A 22,269-nucleotide genomic window follows, 5' to 3' on the forward strand; every position below is an offset into this window, starting at 1 on the left:
GTAGCTCGCGATTGTGTGCGGCGGTATCAGGTGACGTTTGGCGGTGGTCGTGCGTGGCTATCAACGGGGCTCGTTAAAAAAGTAACGCGACGATAATCGCTTGTGTACGAAGTTTACCTGGCGACTTGGCAGTCGGCATCGACCCTCTCATTCCCTTAACCAGCGACGGAAACGACTGCCACCGCGAATCCGCCGATCCGCGAGCATCCCCAGCTTCGGCCCTCGCGACGTAAACGACGACGGAACGGCGAGAGCTGACGGTTCTAGCCGCGCACTGCGCCAACAGCTGACCCTCGAGCTTTGCCTCGGGCTGGCGCAAGGATGGCAGACGCTGCCGTTAATCTCATCATCAAAGCGCCTAATCAGCAGATCAAGGACCAAGTAGTAAAGTGCGACCTCGGTTGGACCATCGGCCGCCTGAAGGAGTACCTGTCCGAGGTCTACCCCAGCAAACCAGTGAGTCGCGTGAAAGCAGTCCCGCTCGGTGAAAGTAGCTCTTTTCGCGTTCTGTTTTGCTTTTTCTCGTTTGAAGTGGAGAATCAAGGAGTGTAATTATTTGTAAATAATAATTGACACACTCAAGTGTCCTCCCAATTAAATATGAGAGATTCAGAGCTTAATTAAAATTAGAAAAAAATTGTTGCTTTTTATTCAGATTTATATATATATATATATATATATATATATATAAATCTGAATAAAAAGCAACAATTTTTTATGTATATATATATATATATTTTTTTTTTTTTTTTTTTTCTGTAAAATTATCAATAATTTATAATTATAATTAGTGATTTTAAATAACCCATAATTTGTTGCTTGAACATGTATATTGTATTATTAATATGATTAATATTTATTGTTACTTTTGGTTTGTTCTTAAAGATTTGTTGTTTAATTAATTTAATTTACTCATTTTTTTAAATTTAATTTACCCAAATTTAATTAACCCATTGTTTTTATTTAGGAAAGCTCACATCAAAAATTGATCTATTCTGGCCAACTGCTGAATGATTCTGCACAATTGAAAGATGTTTTGAGGCAGTGTGATGGCTTGGAGGACCAATCATATACAGTTCATCTAGTCTGCACCCCCCAAAAGTACACAGCAAACTCTATGGATCAGAAAAGATTGGCTGAAAAATATATGGATACAGCAACCACAGCAAGAAACGTTCATATCAGGAACAATAACGTTCAAAATCAAAGTCATGAGAGTGAGGATATCACTGCATCTCAGCACCAGCAATATTTATCCCAGCAGTACCTTGACCCGCGAAATAGTCAACAGTTAGCTTGGATGCAACAAGCTTATACACATTATTTTACACAGTACATGCAACTGTAAGTATAACTTGTTTCTCGTTTTTTTTATGAGAAATGTAAAAATGATAAATGCATTTTGCGATACTTTGCAGAATGGCGGCGCAAGGCATACAGTTACAGGCCAGTGTTCCGTATTTGCAACAAATGAATATTAATACAAGCGATACAACTCAACAAACGTATACGAGTAACAATAACAACAACGTCGGCGACGAACAGCCTCAACCAGCAGCCCAAGACGCAGCCGATAACGTGGCAAATAACGGCGCAGCCGAGGACGCCGGGTTTAATCGCGACTGGTTGGATTTCTTTTACATGCTTTCTAGGATCATCGTTCTGTTTGGGATAGTGTATTTCTATTCGTCCCCTCTCAGATTTCTCATCGTTACGTTCTTGGGATTTGCGATATATTTGTGAGTGATTCCAGTACACATTTATAATTAATCTTGTATGCTTTACGCATGCTTTTTTCTTTAAACTTGTTTTAAAAGTTGTTAGGTGTAATGCAATCATACCCGCGTATTACAGATATCAAGGTGGTTTCTTTAGGGTACAGCCAATCTTGTTGGCCGAGAATAACAACGGACGCGCCGACAACAACAATCAGGTGTTGCAAAATGAAGTGGTAGGTCCTCAAGCTGTACCACAGCAGCAAAATGCTCAAGTGCCAACTGTACAACCGGAAACGCGAACAAACGCCAATGAGGAGAACGAGGAACAACGGCCAGGCGCTCTTGCCTTCACTTGGACTTTCTTTAGTTCGTTTTTTGCCTCGCTTATTCCAGATCAACCAAATGTCATTTAATCCTACTTTAATATTCCGTCATAAAACTGGCTTCTTTTCCTCTATAATTATAATGTAAAGACTGGAGAGGATGACATTGTCATCAAATTTTGAAAATATTTAACAGTTTCTATAGAATCAGAAGTGCTTGAACACGCGATTAATTAAATACATGTATTCCTAAAAAAGTCTGATCAGTTTTACAATATCCAAGAATTTTTGTATCTGAATCTAATACGTATAAATGACCGTATATGTGTTAATAATTAACATACGCTTAAGGTAAACGATAATAATCGTAAAAACCTAATTTCGCGTGTAAAGATTCTATGTGTGCAACGGTTTAATTTATTGAGAAACTCTCGACTCACGAAATAACACACTTAAGATTTATAGGTATTAATGCTAACTTTCCTTCGGAAGAAGATTGTTAGAATTGCCATCCCAAAGCTATTAGAATAAAGTGTATAAAAAAAATTTTTTTTATGTTTGTAGAAGGAATAAGATACGAAGATCACAACGAGAGATAAATAATTATGTATATATATCTTTATATATATATATATTTATATATATATATATATAACTGTATAAAAATAGGAATTGTAAGTTTTGCGTAGTGCTTGTGTCGTATAAAATTAATATTAAGAATATAATATAATAAGCACTTGGTAATTTTCTTAAAAAAAATTCATATACATAAATACATACACTTATGAATATATATACATATATATATATATATATTATAAATAATATATATTATTTATATATATGTATATATATATATATTATATAATATAATATATATATACATATATATATATATATATTACACATATATGTAGAGCAATAATTCTGTGTGAGGATAAATTTCCTTGTGATGTTTAATACGATAAAACGTATCCGGTGTGATATCTGCGTAAAACATCGCGTTAAATTCATACATGTAATTACTATTGATATATAGATACACGGTGAAAATAGTGGAATTGTGAAGTTTCTGTAAATTTTCTTAAATAGTTCTACGCGAAGAACGTCAATGAAATAAAGGCATATACATATATATAAAATAAATTACTTATAAAATTTATTATTTAGTTATATTACTTTAGATGCCACCAAATTATATCTCGCGTAAATGACGTAAATATATTGATTGAGAAATGTATTAAATAAATTTTTTAAATATACAGGATGCCCTAAAGTCTACGGAAAAGAATTTGGGCATAAGTAGAACTTATCGAGACAAAAAGAAATCATCTCTAAAACAAACGTAAAAAATAAAAAATGTTATATAATTTTTCTTTTTGTTTCGATAAGTTCTATCTATGCCCAAATTCTTTTCTATTGACTTTGGGACACTTTGTATATTAACACACAAGTGTTCTGATTACACATCGATAATACCCATCGTTATTCCGAAGGTCTGTTTTCTGTAGCTGCACCGCTGAACTGGTGCACACCAGTGCAGTAAGTTAAAGTAAAACAAAATATACTTTCTTTCGCTCTAACTTACTGCACCAGTTCAGCAGTGCAGCTACAGAAAGAAGACCTCGAATTGGCGTCGGCGACTCCCAGTCGGAGGATGTGTTTGCAAATCTCACAATGCCGTGGCTATTGTTCTAGCGCGAGATTATTCGCTATGCAGAATTTCCCCGAACTTTCGAGATAAGATTCGTCTTTCGACCGATGTTTTTTTTACGCCTGATTACGGCGCAAGGCATTTCGGTAGCGGTCGAGCGATGCTGTACGCAAGAAATTAGAGCGAAGCTTTAATCGAAACGGAGGTAGGTGCGTGATATTGTGTCGCGTTTAATATGCATTAGCGGTCCGCGAATTTGAGACGAGTCATCGCGACCATATCACCTGAAACCAGTTCTCATGCCACAAAGCTAAACTCGTCGTCGACATGGTATCCTCGTGGTGTTACTTTATACTCCCGGTGGTCCTATTCATCGGCCTGCTTCGTAAATGCCGGGAACGCAGCTGGGGAAAATGCAAGAGCACCAGCAATCTGGAGGGTCAGGTGTTCCTTGTGACTGGCGCCAACTCCGGCATCGGCCGGGAGACGACAAAAGAGCTGGCCAAACGAAGGGCCACAGTTATTATGGCCTGCAGGGATGTTCAAAATGCAAAGAATGCTATCATAGAGATACGTAGCAAAATATCTACTGGAGAACTGGTAATGATGTGTTCCTTTTTTTAATAAAATTCAGCTAATAATTGTTTTATCTTAAACTCAGAAGCTCTGTTTTTTTACTGAAATATGTTTAATATAATTTTTTTATTTATAGATTCCCATGGAATTGGATCTTGCATCTTTTTCGTCAATTAGAAAATTTGCAAACGAAGTATTAAAGAAATTTTCTCAGATTCATGTGTTAATCAACAATGCTGGAGTATATGCACCTCTTAAAGATCATGCATTAACAAAAGATGGATTTGAGATTCATTTTGGAGTAAATCACTTGGGCCACTTTTTGCTTACTAATTTACTTTTGGATCGCCTGAAGAAAAGCGCTCCCAGCAGGTTAATAATTGTATAATATTTTGAATTAGATAAAACAATGTTTAAATTGAAATTTTGTTATACAGGATAGTGGTAGTGACGTCTAAGCTTTTGGAATCTGGAGTAATAGACTTTTCGAATTTGAATGGCGAGAAGGGATTGCCGGTGAAAAGCAGAATGAACCCTGGTTATTGCAATTCGAAACTTGCAAACGCATACTTTGCTACCGAGCTTGCAAAACGGATCGAAAATACTGGTACTAACGTTTACATGGTATGTCCTGGATTCACGTACACCGGTCTATTCAGAAACGTGAAGAGAAGCTGGTTTCATTACATCATTTTCTCGCCTGTTGCTTTGATGTTTTTACGCACTCCAAATCAGGTAAATACATGATATGTGTGCTGTATAATGTTTTAAAGAAAACTCTATATTGGAGAATGCTGTCTATTGCGAAACAATGTTCACAGGGTGCGCAAACGGTATTGCATTGTGCAACAGAATCGTCGCTATCTGAGGAAAGCGGACATTTATATCGTGACTGCAAGCTGTACGTCTCTAAAAAGGACTTGGACCCGGAAGTTGCACTTCGTCTGTGGGAAGTGAGCGCGAAATTGACCGGCATAAAAGAGCCAATAATGAAATAAATGATTTCACAATAGGCACGCATGTTGTATGTACACCGAAGGACAGATTTGGCGTTTTTTGCGGCGACAACGGCTAGCGTACGTAACCCTAGGCGGCAGAGACGGGATGAGAGAACGGGGAAAATCAGTCATCGGCAATCCGGCCGGCGCGGTATATACATGCGGTACATAGATGTGAATCTCAACGCACACGACGCTAAAATCACGTTCGCTAGCTACCGTCGCCAAATCTGCCTTTCAGCGTACAATCGACAGTAAAAATGTTGTTCTGCAGCGAAGAATCGCATTTGCGTCGAATATTTTTCTCTTCGCCAATAAATGACTGGTGAAAAGCCGAATAAGATTCGAGGAAATTTTCAAAAGAGAGAACTGGATACAAATGCACAAAAGTCAATGAATCAAAGAACAGTTTCGTTCTTTTTTCAGCATCGTAATTTCACTTTTAGCGTATCCCAAACAGTTATTCAATATTTATTTTTGTATACACATAAAGAATAGGAGTTAGATACTGTCGATGTGGTTACACTTTTATTTCTATTTTTACGTATTTAATGTATTAAAACATTTTTTAATAACGAGTAAATTTTAAGGCAAGATGTATATTATCTACTTGAGTGATATGTATTTTCTATTTCGGTGTATGTACATGTATACTTATCTTTTTATATTAGATATCTGCAATCTGTAAATTATCTAGATCTTTTACAAACGCGCCCTTCTGTTCATTTCTGTTGAACAGTTCATTGTAAAATATCAACTCTCAGTTAAGTATAGAGAAAATGTATGGATTTAGAATAAAAACCTATAGATAGCATGTAATTCTTTAAATTTCATCAGTCAAAAAAAAATTAAAACAATTATACGTTAATTGTGTAAATCGATAGACATTTATACGAATTAATTAAATGCTTTTTCGCTTTGTCGAATGTGTTTAAATATTTTTCAAATTTAATGCATTTTTTAAAATGTATTTTGGAACACTCTTGTCAACATAAATCAATTTTAATTTCACTTTTATATTTATTTTAATAATTAAAAGAATTGGAAAAGTAAATTAGGAATCTTGGCCGATGACGCCGGTTTCCCACGGATTCGGCTTCCCTTAGGTCAGAGTGGGTCACCGGCGCGCGATGCAAATTTCCCAGGCAGCCAATTGCCTGCCACTGCGTTTCGTTGGGTGAACGCCGGTTGACAGAAACTGACAGTTCGCGTACGGTCACTGTAGACAAGCGTGATATCGTGACTCTGAGACTAAAATTTACCGAGTACATTCGCGCGGCGACGTCGAGAGAACACCGTTGAGAGAACATTGTCGCGCGAACTGGACGCGTTGACGATGGCCAGGCAGCCAAGAGAGACGCAAGATCCCTCCTTGCGCGTGAGACAATCTCATCCCGAGAGCCTGTTGGTCATTCCCGCCAATTCGACTCCAAGTACGTCCTGCACTCCGTGTTTGTCACGCTGTGCCATTTCATCTCGATTTTTTATGATAATTGTCTCGTCTCTTCGCGCGTAACGTGTTTTTGCCGTTAGTTCGATCCGCGCGAGCATTACGTTGCAAAAATCCATCTAACCTTTAAATTCACCGAAATCGGCGGGTCTGCATATTATACATATCTTAATTTCTTATTTGTAAAATACATACAATGTTTAACGTATATTGTTTTGATAATCTGTGAAATATATTTTAGCAGCGTATCGCAACATGGACGTAAGTACACTGCAGAATTGGCTAAACAGACTACCTGATGATTGGAGCTCACCTCAGAGCCCTGATGAACTTGTTATTCAAAAGAGAGGTCGACGTAGGTCCATCGTATGGTCCCCTGATCTTGACAGCTACAAAAGACGCAGTTTACTTAGGTATGTTTTACATGGTAATTAATACGTACGTTTATTTTAAGAAAGTAATCTCTAAAGAAATAATTTTTGATCAACAGTTTGAGTTCCAGAGATCACACGCCCGTTAAAAGTCCATCAACATCAAATGTAGTATTGAGAGATGCTAGGAAGAGACTTTCTCTTATCGATACGCGCCAATCGAGTTTTGTTACATCGGAAAATAAAAAAACGCCATTATCTTCTCCAATATCGTTAAATGATGCAAATGTATCAAGAGAGCAACCCAGTAATAATTTGGCAACCACTTTGCGTTGTCTCAGTCACGAGCAACTTGTGCAATTAATTATGGACTTGGTATACACACAGGATAATGATGTGTTGTGCGAGAACGAAAAACTTTGTAACATCCTTTTCAAGAAGATGCCAATTGCAGATATTAAACCATTAATAGAAAAATTACTTACTTTGCGACAACATATTTACGCAAGTCTGGTAAATTTAACTGACGACGGCTCTACATGCAATCGAGCATGTATACATCTGGATACGTTTCACGTTTGTATAATGTTATAATATTTTAATCTTATACGTGTATTTATAATTTTCCATATTCCTTTTTTTTAGTTAAAAAAATTTGATTAAATGATTTTTAAACTGTTACTTTAGCGCTAAATTTATTAAATGCTGTTTTTTCTTTTTTTTTTTTTTTAGAAAACTTTGATTGACCAAGGAAAAATATTTCAAGAATCTCAACACTGGATTTCATTAATGCACTATGTATTTGAAGCGTGGAAAATCACTAGAGATTTACCAGAGTGGAAAAATCAAGGTTTTCATAATATCTCACAAAAGTGCTTCAAGAGTCTGTCACAGTTTTGTACCGAAGCTTTAAGAAGAGGAAGTTTTGAAACGTCGGCCTTAGAAATTTATATTGAAAGGTATATGAAAAATAAAACTCATTTTTATAAAAACTACAAGCGAAAGAAAATAATCTTATATGAAACTTTATGGAGAACTAAATAATTTGCAAGCATTAACTGTTAATTATTTTCAGCCTCAAAACTATGGCCGCGGAATGTGAAGAATTTCAAATCTGTCTACAGGTAGCAGAAAAAGAGAGGTATGCGGTTTAAAGCCTTTTCATGGTACTTTCATTTCAATTTGTTTTTACGTAGGCGCATGATACCTAAACATTGACATATATTCATATACAAAATGATAAAACTAAAGCTAACTAAAACTAGCTAACCAGTGATAGAAAAACCCAGTAAATTGCTGCAAATATAAATTTTTATGAATTACAACAAAACATAAAAAAAAAAATTAAATAACATATTTTTAGTTATCACGTATCGATATATTGACGTAAACATGTATGTTTTATATTTTAATTTATTTAATCAACGATTGCGCCTAGATGATATATATAAGATATTACTAATATATACATTTACCTTTTTGATGTTGGGTGATACAAAACGAATTATACGCGTTTCGACACTTTAAGTTACGTTTACTTTAAGTTATCAATAATTTATGTTAATCTATAAATGAACAATTTTTTAACTGCTTAATAATTGCAGTAGTAGTTTTAAAGTATAGAAAACGAGTACAAATTAAATTTTTTAATGGGAACATATTTATTGAAAATGTATAACAAAAAAAAAAAAAAAAAAAAAAAAAAGTAAGATAGCCGTTAAAAAATTAGTTGATGTTTAATAGAAATGTTAATTTAAAAAAAATGATGAAAGATATGTAAAAGAAGTTAACTTACCTGGAATTCCACTATTTAGATAGCGTTTGCATAAATAGTATCGTAAATTTATAGAAACCATTTTTTATGTACTTTTAGCTCTTTTTAAAAATTAATATTTTTTCCGGAAGACATACTGAAACAAAAGAGAAGTATAATCTAGTGTATATAGAATCGAAAGAATGTTTTTTATATTAAACAGTTAATCATTATTTTATTTTACTGTACAACAGTCTTTTTCTATTTATTATAACTTAATGTATTTAAAATATTTTATACTTTTTAGAACGTTGTATCGTCTAATAGTTTTATATGTTGTGCGAATATTTTTTTACGACGAATGTAATTGTAATTAAGTGATACTAAGTATTTATAGCATACATTTAATTATTATAAATGGGCTGACGGGGAACGAATAAACACAGAAATTGTATTTTTTTTATTAAAAACAATTTACTCGTCATAATATATCGTATTTTCATAATCTATCCGTTATTACTTTTGAAAGGCACATATGTCATTTGACGACTAATCAGAAATTCGCTAAGCGGTTCGCATTCGCATATACGATACATCTGTACATACGTATTACAAGGGAGCAACAGCGACAATGCTTAGAGAATTCCTGATAGCAGTCTATTCAATCACGAGACAATCGTTACGATCGACGTCTTGTACATGCCCATCTAAGTATATGACATCTCAGAACATATCGAATCATTAGCACGGTTGGGCGTAATCGAAACATATCTTCGATATTCCTTTTTCGTATCCTATTCACGTTTTTTTAAATATTTTTTTCATGATTGCACATTGTCATTTGAAACGCTATCTTGTGTCGTTCATCGTGCATATCGGCAAGATTATGCGTCGTTAGGAACAGTTAAAAAAAAAAAAAGTTGGACATCGAAATCGAAATCCACGAGACAATGCGTGTCAAAATAGGCAAATAAATGTAACAACATAATCTGACCTCATCTAAACTTAAGCATTTAGGTGAAGCAAATTAAAGCTATAAAACTCGTAAAAGCCAATGCTCGAAATAAATCACAAGATGATTTAAAATTGATAAAAAAAAAAAATAAATAAATAAACATGTAGAATTTGTGAAACTTCGAAACAATCATTCTTAAGAACATATGCATTATTAAATTTTTTTCCCAATTTTTCAAGTTCAGAGATTTAAAATCCTAAAAACTAAGTTTTTAATTGACATTAATACAAACATAAAAACAAAATTAAAATATGCTTTATATTAAATAACGAGTAATAATTCATTATTTAAATATCTAAACTTTAGATTATTACAAGATAAAAAAACCTCTTATTAACAAAAATTATTTCGAAATTTCACAAGGATTTTAAAGCTATGAATGCACATTTGCTAATCCCAGAAAAGCCTGTACAATAAGATTTTTCCAAATAAATCACAATGCCCAAATTATGCATGTTAAAGACATATCGTTATAAGAGTGATTTAATGGTTTACGAGTGTGTGAATAAAAAACATAGACATCTTTTAATCCTTAACTAAACTTTCAAACAGAAAGTTGAGTTGAGAATATGTGTGTACGACTATCAATTGTGATAAATAGGATAAAATTCGATGAACATTCGACTAATAGTTCGTAAAATCTGTTATTAAAATGTTTGTTCTGCGTGAAAAATAATAAGAAGAGAAAGTCATTAGGAAATGCATTACCATGTTTTATGCATCATTAATAATTACGAGTGATGTGTGTCTGTGTATTTATATGATTTTTTAGCTCACGGATTTATGGCAAGTTATAGCCTTCAGCCGATTAAAACCCACGATGACGTAAGATTGCTCATTACTTTACAAGCTATAAGAAACAATGACATACGCTGTAATTATTAAAAGATTACTACACGTTATTAAAAAATTGTGGGTAAATTCCACTTCGAGATATCCGTATCCGTTCGGATGGCAATATTATTAAATACGCTAATGTGCTTATGTATCGTGTTATAACAATTAACGAGATAAAGCTGCAAATCGAATACTGGTAATCAACGGATATTCTGCGAGTATTTTTAATCAACCGTCTTTGCTGGTTGAACTCTGGGATATAACTGAAACATACAATGCATAATATTTTCATATCTTTGAATCTAAAGTTGATTATTTCTCTATGCAATTTTGCATTAAACTAATTAATTTTTTTTACATCTAAAATATATTTTGATACTTAATTTTTTGTAATATTAATGTAATATACATAATTGTAAACATAGGTTACTTTAACAAAATTTTTAAAAATATTTTATCGATTTTTTGTTTAACTTACAAAAACATTAATCTTATTTAATCAATTATGCTTACCCCCAATAAATTTCGAGGTACGTAGCCTTCTTTATGTCCGAGTTTGCTCCACCACCACTCCCGTTCATTATCATCTCCTTTCCGAAGAACGACTACGGAATCGCCAATCTTCAGGGAGAGTTCGTCAGTGTGTTGCGCCTCGTAATCGAAGACCGAATATACCTGACCGTTGTTCATAATCCCCAATTTTTCTTGAACACCTGTGTATTTAAAAAAACAATTTTTTTCGTCATAAATGCATTCTTTGTATATTATGATCCAGTTTAAACTTTGCTTTAATGATACTGACTGTACAAATACTCAGAACATCCGTCGAATCCTTCCTCGTCTTCTTCGCACTTTTCCGCAGCGGTTTCGTGATCCGAGAGAGTGGTCGCAAATATACAAGCACCGTGTTCAACCAGAAATCTCACCATTGACAAATTGTTGCAGCTGGCGGCGCAGTGTAATGGTGTCCTTTATAACAGATATTAAATTTAGACGTCTTAAAATTTTTTAGTTTAAAATTAAGCAAAGATTAGAACTTTATCTATTTTAATTTTAAACTTCTTTTACATAAAAAAAAAATAAACTATTGCATTCAATTTACCATCCATCGCTATCCTGGGCATTAACGTCACAACCGAATTCCACGAGAAATTTAACGATCTCGAGGTGACCGGCGCATATAGCATTGTGCAAAGCAGTAATGCCTTCGTCATTGGCGGAACTTGGATTGGCGACTTCTTTCGCGGTTTTCTTTACAAGCTCGAGCTCTCCCTCGAGGCTAGCGTCGAGTAGAAGTGCCAGTGGATCAAACGACACCCGCCTGGACAGATTGACCTTGCCACCTCCACTCCCCGTACTCGACGATTTGAGATTTCCTTTCTTCCTCCTCATTACCTCTGATATTTTGCCTCCATCTATCTCCATTTCGCCTACAGTCCCTCCGGTTAATTCTGAATCGGTTTTCATCTTTACTGGCTTGTCTTCTATGTTGATGACATTCAAGGCGTCGATTATGTCCACTTCCTCCAACCTTTCGCCCTCACCGATATCGTCGCTGATGATGCTTTTACAATTGTCCGTAGTGTCGAGATTAACTTGTTGCTGATGCTGTTGTTGCTCGGTTTGCATTAGATCCGCCGGGATTTCTGTCTCCGGAAACAGGAATGCCGGGGGCATCTCAATTCGTCGATTTATCGACACGTGAACATTGGATTTGGCGTATCTCAGCTTTGGCTGTTCCGATATCGGTACTTTTTTCAGCGTCAACGGTCGTGCCTTAATAATCTGATGATTGGCAAGTTGCGTCTCCGTGGGAGATTCCGGCGGCTCTGATGTAGGAATCGGCGGGATATCTTCGTCTTTATCCGATCTGCGACATTCACAAACTCATTTTAAAGAAATGGAAAATCAACCATTACATCTATATCGTTATAGTAATATATTATTTACATAGATGTAAAAATAAAAAGCTAAATTAAAATAAACCTGCACTTGGTTATACTTGCACTGCCATAAAAAATTTGACGAAAAAAGATTAGGTATATTTAACGAAATTGTTTACGCGACAATCGTTGAAACAGATTAACTCGATTAAAACTCATGACTTTTAATCTGCCGTGATGAGGAAGAAACCAAATATAATTTGTAATGTTAAAATTCTATTTTGTGAATCCCAAGTAATCGTATCGAATCGTTTAATTACATACAAGTCACAAAGAACATAAATAAAAAAGCTGGAATAAAATTATACAGTTCTATGTGATTCGATTGCCTCTCGATACCTAATTAATATTAACCATCGAACGGACAGGTGTTACTAACAGCTGCGTATAATTGAACATCGATTCGCGACTAATCGTGCACAAAATCGTCGTCTGGCAAACGCAGGCACGTTAATCGTGCATCACTGGCGTGTACTAATCGAAGAACTCGCAAACACTAAGAGGAGCGCTCATGTCGTCTTCGCGGCACACGGATCCGCGGATCTATTTCGGTGTCTATTATTCGAGACAGGCTTCGATTCACTGGCCAAATCGATCGTGAACTAATTAACATTTATAATTAACCCAGTAATCGTTTTGTCATTCCGTAGTCTAAATCCGCGCGAATTACTCGATAAATTCCACGATGATCTTGTAATTCTGTGAAGGGCGTAAAAAGCGTCAAGTACGAATTTAAATTGCAACACGAACAGCTCCCTTGTATTTCATTAATTAACGATCAAGATTTTATTACATTGAAAACATTCGAATAAAAGAAGATCAAATACACATCAGCATTTTGCAAACGGTTTTTTTTTTCTCAAATATATTTAAAAATATAGCGCGTTTAATTTTGTGCATAAAGTATTTACATTAAATAATTAATTAAAATAAACAAAATTTTTTTTTTGCAGTTAACACACAATATACTTCTATTGATAAAGAACTAAGTATATGGACGTTATGAAAAGATCACAATTCTTGAAATTTATGACTTTGTAACTAATTCTTTTACATGCTAAGAATTTAAAAATTGAAAGTGTATGCAAACCTTGAATTGAGATTTGTGCTCGTCACTTTGCACTCGTTGAGATTCACATCGGATGGCGGCGCATCGATTTTCTCGTGATGAGTTAATCTTGGTGGCGGATTCGGTTTACTCGGTTTCGGCGGTAATGCCGGTTTCGTCTTATCTTCTATTCGCGGCTCATTGAAATTTTTTCTCTCACCATCGCTACTCTTTATCACTGGCCTGTCGAATTCGAATGGTCTGTCCGACGCTTTCGCAGGAATGTCAAACTTAGCGGCTACGTGATCGACCGCGTGTTTCGTCGCGGAATTTGGTTCATATTTAGCCGACACCATCTCGAACTTGCTCTGACCGTTGTTTTCGTATTTGTTAGACTCGGACTTATATTCCGGTTTGTATTGGCCGGCACTAGAAGGATCGAGCTTGAATGTTGGATTGTGATCATATTTACTTGGCAATCTTCCTTCATGCTGTTGCTCGTGTTTGGCATACTGCTGCGAATTTTGACCACCAGGCTCGTATTTAATATTATGCAGATGCTGATCGTGTTTCACCTGGTTGCCAGTTGAATCGTGTTTGTTGCTCTGTTGCTGGATTTCATATTTGCTCGCGAGATTTTGATCATATCGAATTTGCTGCTGCTGCTGTTCGTGCTTATTTGTTGACGATAATGCATGTTCGAACTTGTCCTGATTTTTATTTGATTCAAATTTCGTCTTCTGACTATTCAATATTTGATCCTGGCTTTGCACAAGATCATTAGAACTGATTACTTGCGACGATTGGTTATATTTTTGAGACGAGTTACCGAAGGTGGTCGCAGTAGCGGCGGTACTGTGAAGACCGACAAGATTTGCCGAACTCTGAATCTGATAGATAGCTGTTGGAGATGTGTGCATGTTTGTTGTTTGATTTGGGTATTGCTGCTGTTGCGCAGAATATCCATGTCTGTAATTTGCTTCTTGATTTCCAACGTTGGATTGCAACTGAGTATTTGTCGCTAATTGTTGATTATTACTGATGTAATTTTGCGCGGTATTATTATGCCCGCGACTCAGTAGACTCAACGTTTGCGGCATGACCGGATGGATTTTGGTCGAAGACGTCTGATAGATCTGCGACTTGACTGAGAAACTTGGCGCTACGCTCGACACTGGTTTTTGATGGACACCTATAGTTTGTTGTAAATTTCGATGTTGATTCTGCGAGGTTTGCACAATTGACGGAACGGTAACACCGACCAGATTCGATGTCGTCGATGCACCGCCAATGTTTGTCACGTTGTGTTGTTTTTGCTGGAGATTGCCATTCTGATGCTGCTGCTGCGTCTGTGATTGTTGCTGATGCTGATGCCCCTGATGAAGACGAATCCCTTGCGATAAATTATCTGGGCTGAAGCTATGTGTGGTGTTACAGATGAGATTATTGCTGTTATTATTATTATTATTGTTGTTGTTGTTGTTATTATTGTTGTTATAATTGCAACTTGATTGGATTGTTGTAGGTTGATTTCCAAGATTTTGATTGTGCTGCTGTTGATTGCTTCCTAGTAATTGAGATTGCCCTAAATATTTAAAATGTCAATTAGATTCACATTTAAATTCACACTCATATTTATTGATAAAATAAATTTATAACGCTTGCTATTAATTTGCGAGTATTTTTTTTTGTTTTTTTCCATAAAAAGAATTAACACTTTCAAGTTTAAAAATTACAAACAATTATGCAGACACGTCTTAAATATTTAATTGAGTACTCACCCTGAATGTGCGATTGCGACTGACTGTGAACTATTTGGTGCCCGTATTGCTGAAAGGTCGGCCGCTGTCCCAGTTGGGAAGCGCTCGCCGAGTGTTGTATTTTATTTTTGTTCACGTCGTCCTCTATAGCCTTGAAGTTCATCGTGAACTTGGTGTTGTACGGCAGCGTCTGGTACTTGGGATCGTTTTTGTTCAGATTGAAGTCATTGTCGTTCGGTATGTGCGAATACGGCTCGATCGCGGCGATATTGCCGGTCGGCCTCAGTTTACCCCCGTTGTTGAAACCGTCAAGCTTCGTGTCCGTGAATCCTGTGTTGTTAACGCCACCGCCGCCGTTGCCGCCGGTGGAACCCACCTGATGCGATAATCGTTGATTCAACGCTCGTTTGCGCTGAAGACGACTTTGAAGTTGGGCTATTCGCGCATCTATCGACGCCATCTCAGCCTGCCGTTGCGCAAGAGCCTGCCGTTGTTGGGACACCACTTGATTTTGCTGCTCGTTCATCTTGTTGCGATACTGCGTACAATATTAAAAAATACAAATTCGCATTTTTTTTATTGCATACTTTTTATTGTATATAATATATTATAATTGATCTTAACTATTAAATGTAACTCTACACCTTCTTAGACATTAAAAAAAAAAAAAAAAAAAAAGAAAGTTTAAAATAATTCTAACTGTTGAAAACCGTCTTAGATTCCCGTAACCCAGTGTTCCATTCGACAGCCAATATTATAATATATTAAAATTGACCTGCGATTGGTCACTTAACGCGGGACATTGTAAAATGAGGACAAGCACGATAGCGTCCCGTGCGAGCGCTTTCGCGAAACAAGGCTGGTCCTCTGGGGGGCCGTGATCGATGGCGCGCGAGCTCACCATAAGCTCCCTCCTGAGTTTCTCCAGCTCGGCGCTGGCCGGGGTGACCAGGTGTCCATTACCGGCGGCACCCGTGAGGCCGCCCCCGACGCCGCCGGCGCTTCCACCCCCGGCGGGGACATTCTGACGACCTCGGAGTTCCTCCAACTGCCGCGTCAGCTCCTCGACCTTTGCCACAGCCAACGAGAGTTCCTTCTCCTTCTCGTTGAACAGGGCCCTGATGCAGTCCAAATCGGAGGCTGCAAACGAAAGCGCAAATCAACTTACAAAACTGAGGAATAATAATCAGGCACAATGTGGGGGCACAATAGAGAATAAAGTAAGAAGACTAGAGAGAAAAATAGATTAAATAAAGCATACTAATTTTATGAGAACTACGGCAACAATAAGATCCTTATCGATTTTCGCTTCGTTAATTTATTAAAAGGCAAATAAAAAAACAAAATCTTTTTTTAATGACATTACCAACGTTATTACGGTTACCCTTCGTGGGAAATATTAATAAAAAGAAAAAATGAGCGAAACAATCTTCTAAGTGATCTTCGACCTTTAGATTTGATATTATAAATTAGGGTTCTTCGGGTATACACCTCGCGTCCCACTAACGAGCGCCACGATAACACGTACGTACAGGGGGAAGGGGAAGCGATGAAGAAGATGATGTCGTATTAACGGGCGCATTAATCATCGCCGAACGACTTATCTGAGAGCGATACACTTTCATGGATTCCATCGGCTGGCAATACATTTCACGATTCCATCTCGTCCTAAGCGCCGACGAGCGCAACGGCGAGCGTCTCGTACTTGGTATCAGATTAGAAAGTTATTATACGCGCGCGATGGACCACTAAACTAACCACATATTGCTACACGGAACTCCGTATTGGCCGTACAGAGCGATCTGCTGTGACCTGGAATTCCATTATCGAATTCTGGATTGGTACCCGGCCGACTCCCTAAGCGCCGACTGCCTTGCAAAGGAACGGCATACTTTATGGCTTTTCATTATTTCTTCGCGGTCCCATCTTCGTTGCCGAAATTGTCAATGCGAATCTCTCCGCGATGCCGATTAACGGACGTGTCTATCTAATGCCCTCGAACAATTATTCACGGTTGATTGCTGCGGTTCGTGGAATAACTTTGAAATAATCGGTGAAATAAAGTGCTCGATAAAGTAAGCAATTAATAGAAAACAATTCACAAAAAGAAAATATTTAAAAAAAAATTAATTTTGTTTACTTATTTATAATTATAAAACTGTTAAAAAGCAACGAGCGGCGAAAATTCTTTTTTAATTAATTATTTTTTAGTAGGTACATTGTTCAGCTGCAAATTTATAAAATTTTCATGTTAACTTTTGCCGATTATTTGACAGTGCTGAGATTTTTGGTTTGGAGGAGTGGATCGACGTTTACATATCGAGTAGATGATTTGGTTTTGACTTTCTTTTATGCTGTTTGTCGATTACAGCCCGTCAGGCCATTGGTATGCCAATCGGCGTTTTTGCCAATTGGCATAGATCGATCGACACGTGTTCACTTATATGGCAGTGAGTTCGTTGATTGAATGGACGATTAAAGCAATGGAGAGAAAGAAAAGAGAGAGGGGCAACAGAAAAAGAAAGTTTTTAAATTATTTCGTATTACAATTTGTTAAATTTCACACGACATAAGAGTAATTTCACGTAATATTTTATAGAGAAACGTTATTGTGCAAAAGTTTATTCATTTTTATATTAAAAAGAGAATATGCAGTCTCAATTACGCAGAGATGCGCAAAAAATAAAAGTACTACAATCGATAAGTGATTCTGTGAATATTTTAAGCAGGTGCGTGAAAGGATCGAGAGTCAATTCCTCTTGCGTAATTTAACTTTTATTGTAGTTGAATTTATTCGGGAATCAATTTTGCCAACAACGATTGACTTCAATCTTGATTATCTTTATTCCCTTCTTCTTTCGCCGGCAAAATCCGAAAGGAAGAACTAGCAAAACAATTGAACTATAGTCAAGCTTAATGGATATTGGCGATATTGATTCTAAATTAAACGACGAAACGCGCCTTAAAAGTCTCATTAATTAGGATTGATTGAGATTTATTGTCCTCTCTACTTTAGTTTCTTTTTAGAAGGCGAGGTATCAATTAATCATGTTCTCTATCTGATGAAATGCATTCGGGCGCGTTACACTTTTGAAAAGGCGGTTGTACCCACAACGGAAATCTCTGCGAGCCGAACAATAATTTAATAGCCCCAGTTTGCCTTTTCGTTAGAGAAATTAAACGCCGAGGAGATTCCGGCGTTTAATTGTTACAGTTTTCTGGCCTACGTAGGAAACTTTTCTAAAGGGGAAGTAGTTAAAGCGCCAATGTTGGCTTTAACACGCGTGGGAATGAGGGAGGAGGGCCGGAGGTACGCGGTAGAGCTCTCGTATGAAAGGCAATCGTTGCTAGTCTTGCCGACGAAATCAAATGCCTCTCATTATGCATGCCGCCCGCTCCCTCGCGCCACTTGGGATACATATACATACATAAAGCCCGCGGGGGTGGGATGAATATATTCGGGAAAGTATCGGAAGGACGCGAAATTCGCGCCTCAACTTGTCGAGCGAAACGTTTTCTCGAGCGCGTTTTCCCGCGATTGTCACGTCCTGTCGTCGGTCTATTCAAAAACGATTTCGCGCACAACCACCGAACGTTCCTCGAGATTCTTTCTTACCCCGCGCGACAGGAGCTTAGCTCACTGACACTCGTTCTCAATTCTTTCTCCGCTGCGGAATGTACCTGACAATCTCAATTTTAATAACAAAATCAGTGCACGATTAATCGGCCCGTTCTCAGGTAAATTCTCAAACAAGAACAGCCGAAGTCGGGCATTCTTCATCTTCACGTTATCGTACACGCTTCTCGTCGTCCGTTCAAAAAAAAAAAAATTTTATTATTTGACGTAAAATATAATTAAATAAAAATACTGGAACTTTGCCGTCGTTCCTTATCTCGTCTGGCGATACAGACTTCTTTATCTTTCTCCTTATCTAAAAAAGAAAATATCCCGTTGCGTAAGAAAAATAGGTTTTCAGTACTTTCTTTAACCAATGAAAATATTTCGTGTAACATCATGTTGTTTGAACGGAGCAAATAAATCTAAGCAAACGGGGAGAGGGGACAAATATTCAAAGAATTGTTCTCTCCCTACGCGAGTAGGTAGCATAGGCAAACATAGGTATCGACGTACGACGCTAGCGATAGCGAAGCAATTACAAAGAACATAGAGCAATGAAAGGAACAAGGCGAGCAATCTCGTCCGACGTTTAACGTTTCAACATCTCGATTAAAATAGTGGCACACTCGAAACTCTTGCGAGAGAGATTAACGCTCGATATATTCGACAACGCGTGGAACGCGTACGTGTTCATAGGTGTCTTCTCTCTTTGTAACTTGCTTTTCATGCGATCGCGTGTTCACGGTGTCCGCCTTTCGCGACCGAACGGAGGGTCCAGTCCATATGCGCGTTTTCCATCGATCGCTGTGTAATCGAACGCGTCCGGACGCGTTTTGCACACGGCGGACACGTACCTATAGAATAAAGAGCTAGACGCTAAACAATAGATTCATCCACGTCGCCCCGTTGCGTCGTTTAACGCACGGCAAATGACATGTCGCGCGTTCGTCGTCGCGCTTCGAAATTTCGCTCGGCATTCACCGTGCGATAATATTTAATTTCTTCGCGTCAACTGCGCACCGGCGCCGGGCGAGCGATATGAAAATGTTATTCCACGCGTCGAGAGAGGACGAGCGGCTCTCTCGAACGCGAAACACCGGTTCGTCGATATAGAAAAGGCCGCGTAAAATTGAAAGATTAATTGTTAACGCAACGCCGTCAAATTCTCCGATTTTGCTATTTTACAGACGGCTTGCATGGTCCCCAGATCTTCATAAAAAAAAAAAATTAATAATCTTGTTTCAGGCGAACTCGCTGCGGAATTACGGCGGGCTATCGCTCGGAGGGTGCGCGAAACTAATCGAATTTATATCGCATACGTGACGCAACGTCAAACGACGAGAAAATGCGTTATGAAAATGTAAACGGGCTTGTCGGGATTGTCTCCCGGACCAGGGATTCCAATAGCTGTCCAGGAGTTTCGTCACGCGATTTATGTAAAAGTGACGTGTAAAGTTTTTTTTTTTTTTTTCTTTCTTTGTCCAAGTGCTAAGGCTACGCTCGTCAGGGAGATATTCCCCGTTATTTTCACGATTGGCGCGATTCGACGTTAACAAAAATTTTTATCACTTCTCTACCGCCGAGGATACCGTGCAAAAAAGTAACGGCTTCCGTATTCACTTTAGAAACTTGATTTTTAACAAACAGAAAAAAAAAATCGAACTGGCCATTACTCTGTGATTACACGTGCGCAGAGTGTTGTCTGACGCGTGGAAAAAAAAAATCCGACCTCTTCGCGCTTCCAGGATTGATGGAAATTATGACAAGCCTACGTACGTAGGTGCGTAGCGTATTCCGCCTGGGTGTGGCTACACGTGTTGCGTGTCAATATCGTGTGCAAGGTACGATATGTGCGCATACAAAAGGCAAAGGGGAGCGTCGCGCGCTTGTTTCGATCGAAATTCCGCGGCGGCGACAACGAACGGGGACGAAAAGAGAAGCCGACGATCGGACCCGTGTGAATCAGAGTCCGATCGAATGGACAGACGGGGCCAATCGAACAAATCGCGAGCGCAATTAAACGCAACAGATTACCTGATTCGATCGCTATTACTCCACACAATTATGTACGGCCGCGCACAATCGATCGTCGCTTCATCGTATAATTTACTCAATGGAATTGATGTTTGCCGAAGCGGCGGGCGCAATCGTCGAGAAGTCTTCCGAGCCCCGAGAGGTGGTTTTCCCGCTTCTTTCGCTTGGTTGCGAAACCGAACAGAATTTTCACTCAACTCTTTTCCCCGCGCACGTCAATTTTTATTCCTCTATATTTAAGTAGCTGCACGTAGCTCACGTTTTTCCCGAGCCGTTCAATTTTGATGACAAATAGAACGGCAGGCAGCATCGATTTTACGCGAATTCCACGGGTGATCGAATCGCGTTAAAGAATTAAGAAGTACCTTCCGTTTCTCCGTGCAATTTCCTCTCTGCCTTCCTTCTTTCTTTCTTTCTTTCTCTCTCTCTCTCTCGACGTTTCGAATATTTCGTCGCTTGTCCGAGAATGATTTACCGGCCGGTGCGGCCGCGGATGAGTTCCGCGCGATTGCATTCTATAAAAGCGGCGTAGCGCCGAAACGAAACGCGCGGTCGGCTCCGGTCGAATCTTTCCAATTTATTTCCCGGGGACGATTCTCGGATGCGAATAGCCGGCACGCGGACCGCCGTTTTCGAGCCATCGATTTGTATTTGGATTTCATATATAAACCGGCCGAAGCGCTCCCTTTCCCCCGGGCTGAAATGAATATGCCCGATGTCACCAGGCGTGCGGCACCGAAGATTAATCGCGCCTCCCAATGTGAAGACAGGATAAATCTCCCTTATCACGTTTACCGAAACGAGATGGATTCCCGTCGACGACGGGAGATATCGCCGATCTACGAAAATGGATTGGCTCAAGCCCAAACGACGGAAGTCGTTTTTAGCGTTTCTATCCCTCGCGCATATCCGTTAACTGCAATTCAGCATCCACGCTCAAGTAGATCACATTTCGAAGAGAAATAACCGTTTCGCAACGAACCATCGGAGTGATATCGGAAATCAAAAAACGCTCCATCCAAATAATTCTCTTTCCCATTCTACACTTCGCGCCGTCGAAATTTTATATTTGAATTATTATCTTATATTTGAATTCTTAAATTAATTAATTATTTAATTCAATGTAAATTCAATATTATGTTTAATTCGATTAATTTCAGTATGTTTTTC

The 22,269-nt window shown here is 38.0% G+C and overlaps 4 protein-coding genes across 10 annotated transcripts in view; 3 read left to right on the top strand and 1 right to left on the bottom strand.

The window, feature by feature from the left end:
• Positions 1–43: 43 nt before the first annotated feature.
• Herp (Homocysteine-induced endoplasmic reticulum protein) lies at positions 44–3,187 on the top strand. Of its 2 annotated transcripts, none has more exons than XM_070674154.1 (4): positions 44–456; positions 968–1,344; positions 1,419–1,739; positions 1,855–3,187. In XM_070674154.1, exons 1-4 carry the CDS (start codon positions 322–324, stop codon positions 2,129–2,131), a joined length of 1,110 nt encoding a protein of 369 aa, XP_070530255.1. In that variant the 5' UTR covers positions 44–321; the 3' UTR covers positions 2,132–3,187. The 2 variants fall into 2 exon arrangements, with proteins under 2 accessions (XP_070530255.1, XP_070530256.1); XM_070674155.1 differs by having other exon boundaries at positions 1,876–3,187.
• A 400-nt stretch (positions 3,188–3,587) lies between these two features.
• LOC139113194 (retinol dehydrogenase 11) lies at positions 3,588–6,080 on the top strand. 2 transcript variants are annotated; one of them, XM_070674162.1, is made up of 5 exons: positions 3,588–3,900; positions 4,006–4,295; positions 4,408–4,643; positions 4,709–5,006; positions 5,093–6,080. In XM_070674162.1, the coding sequence occupies exons 2-5, from the start codon at positions 4,023–4,025 to the stop codon at positions 5,267–5,269; spliced, it is 984 nt and encodes a 327-aa protein (XP_070530263.1). In that variant the 5' UTR covers positions 3,588–3,900; positions 4,006–4,022; the 3' UTR covers positions 5,270–6,080. The 2 variants fall into 2 exon arrangements, with proteins under 2 accessions (XP_070530263.1, XP_070530262.1); XM_070674161.1 differs by having other exon boundaries at positions 3,590–4,295.
• A 362-nt stretch (positions 6,081–6,442) lies between these two features.
• LOC139113193 (uncharacterized) lies at positions 6,443–9,330 on the top strand. 4 transcript variants are annotated; one of them, XM_070674158.1, is made up of 5 exons: positions 6,443–6,702; positions 6,961–7,132; positions 7,222–7,666; positions 7,823–8,049; positions 8,166–9,330. In XM_070674158.1, the coding sequence occupies exons 1-5, from the start codon at positions 6,606–6,608 to the stop codon at positions 8,242–8,244; spliced, it is 1,020 nt and encodes a 339-aa protein (XP_070530259.1). In that variant the 5' UTR covers positions 6,443–6,605; the 3' UTR covers positions 8,245–9,330. The 4 variants fall into 4 exon arrangements, with proteins under 4 accessions (XP_070530259.1, XP_070530258.1, XP_070530257.1 ...); XM_070674157.1 differs by having other exon boundaries at positions 6,444–6,702; positions 6,964–7,132; positions 7,210–7,666; XM_070674156.1 differs by having other exon boundaries at positions 6,446–6,702; positions 7,210–7,666.
• LOC139113189 (apoptosis-stimulating of p53 protein 1) overlaps positions 9,293–22,269 on the bottom strand; it is a 53,080-nt gene continuing 40,103 nt past the window's right edge. For both annotated transcript variants that reach the window (XM_070674148.1, XM_070674147.1), the window contains 7 exons: positions 16,348–16,586; positions 15,468–15,984; positions 13,729–15,271; positions 11,798–12,565; positions 11,498–11,664; positions 11,209–11,408; positions 9,293–10,958 (listed from right to left, as the gene is read on the bottom strand). In XM_070674148.1, the coding sequence (XP_070530249.1) occupies positions 10,920–10,958; positions 11,209–11,408; positions 11,498–11,664; positions 11,798–12,565; positions 13,729–15,271; positions 15,468–15,984; positions 16,348–16,586 (3,473 nt within the window). In that variant the 3' untranslated portion in view covers positions 9,293–10,919. The remainder of the gene's footprint in view (positions 10,959–11,208; positions 11,409–11,497; positions 11,665–11,797; positions 12,566–13,728; positions 15,272–15,467; positions 15,985–16,347; positions 16,587–22,269) is intronic.

Source organism: Cardiocondyla obscurior, linkage group LG02 (assembly GCF_019399895.1).
Source record: "Cardiocondyla obscurior isolate alpha-2009 linkage group LG02, Cobs3.1, whole genome shotgun sequence".
Taxonomy (NCBI): domain Eukaryota; kingdom Metazoa; phylum Arthropoda; class Insecta; order Hymenoptera; family Formicidae; genus Cardiocondyla; species Cardiocondyla obscurior.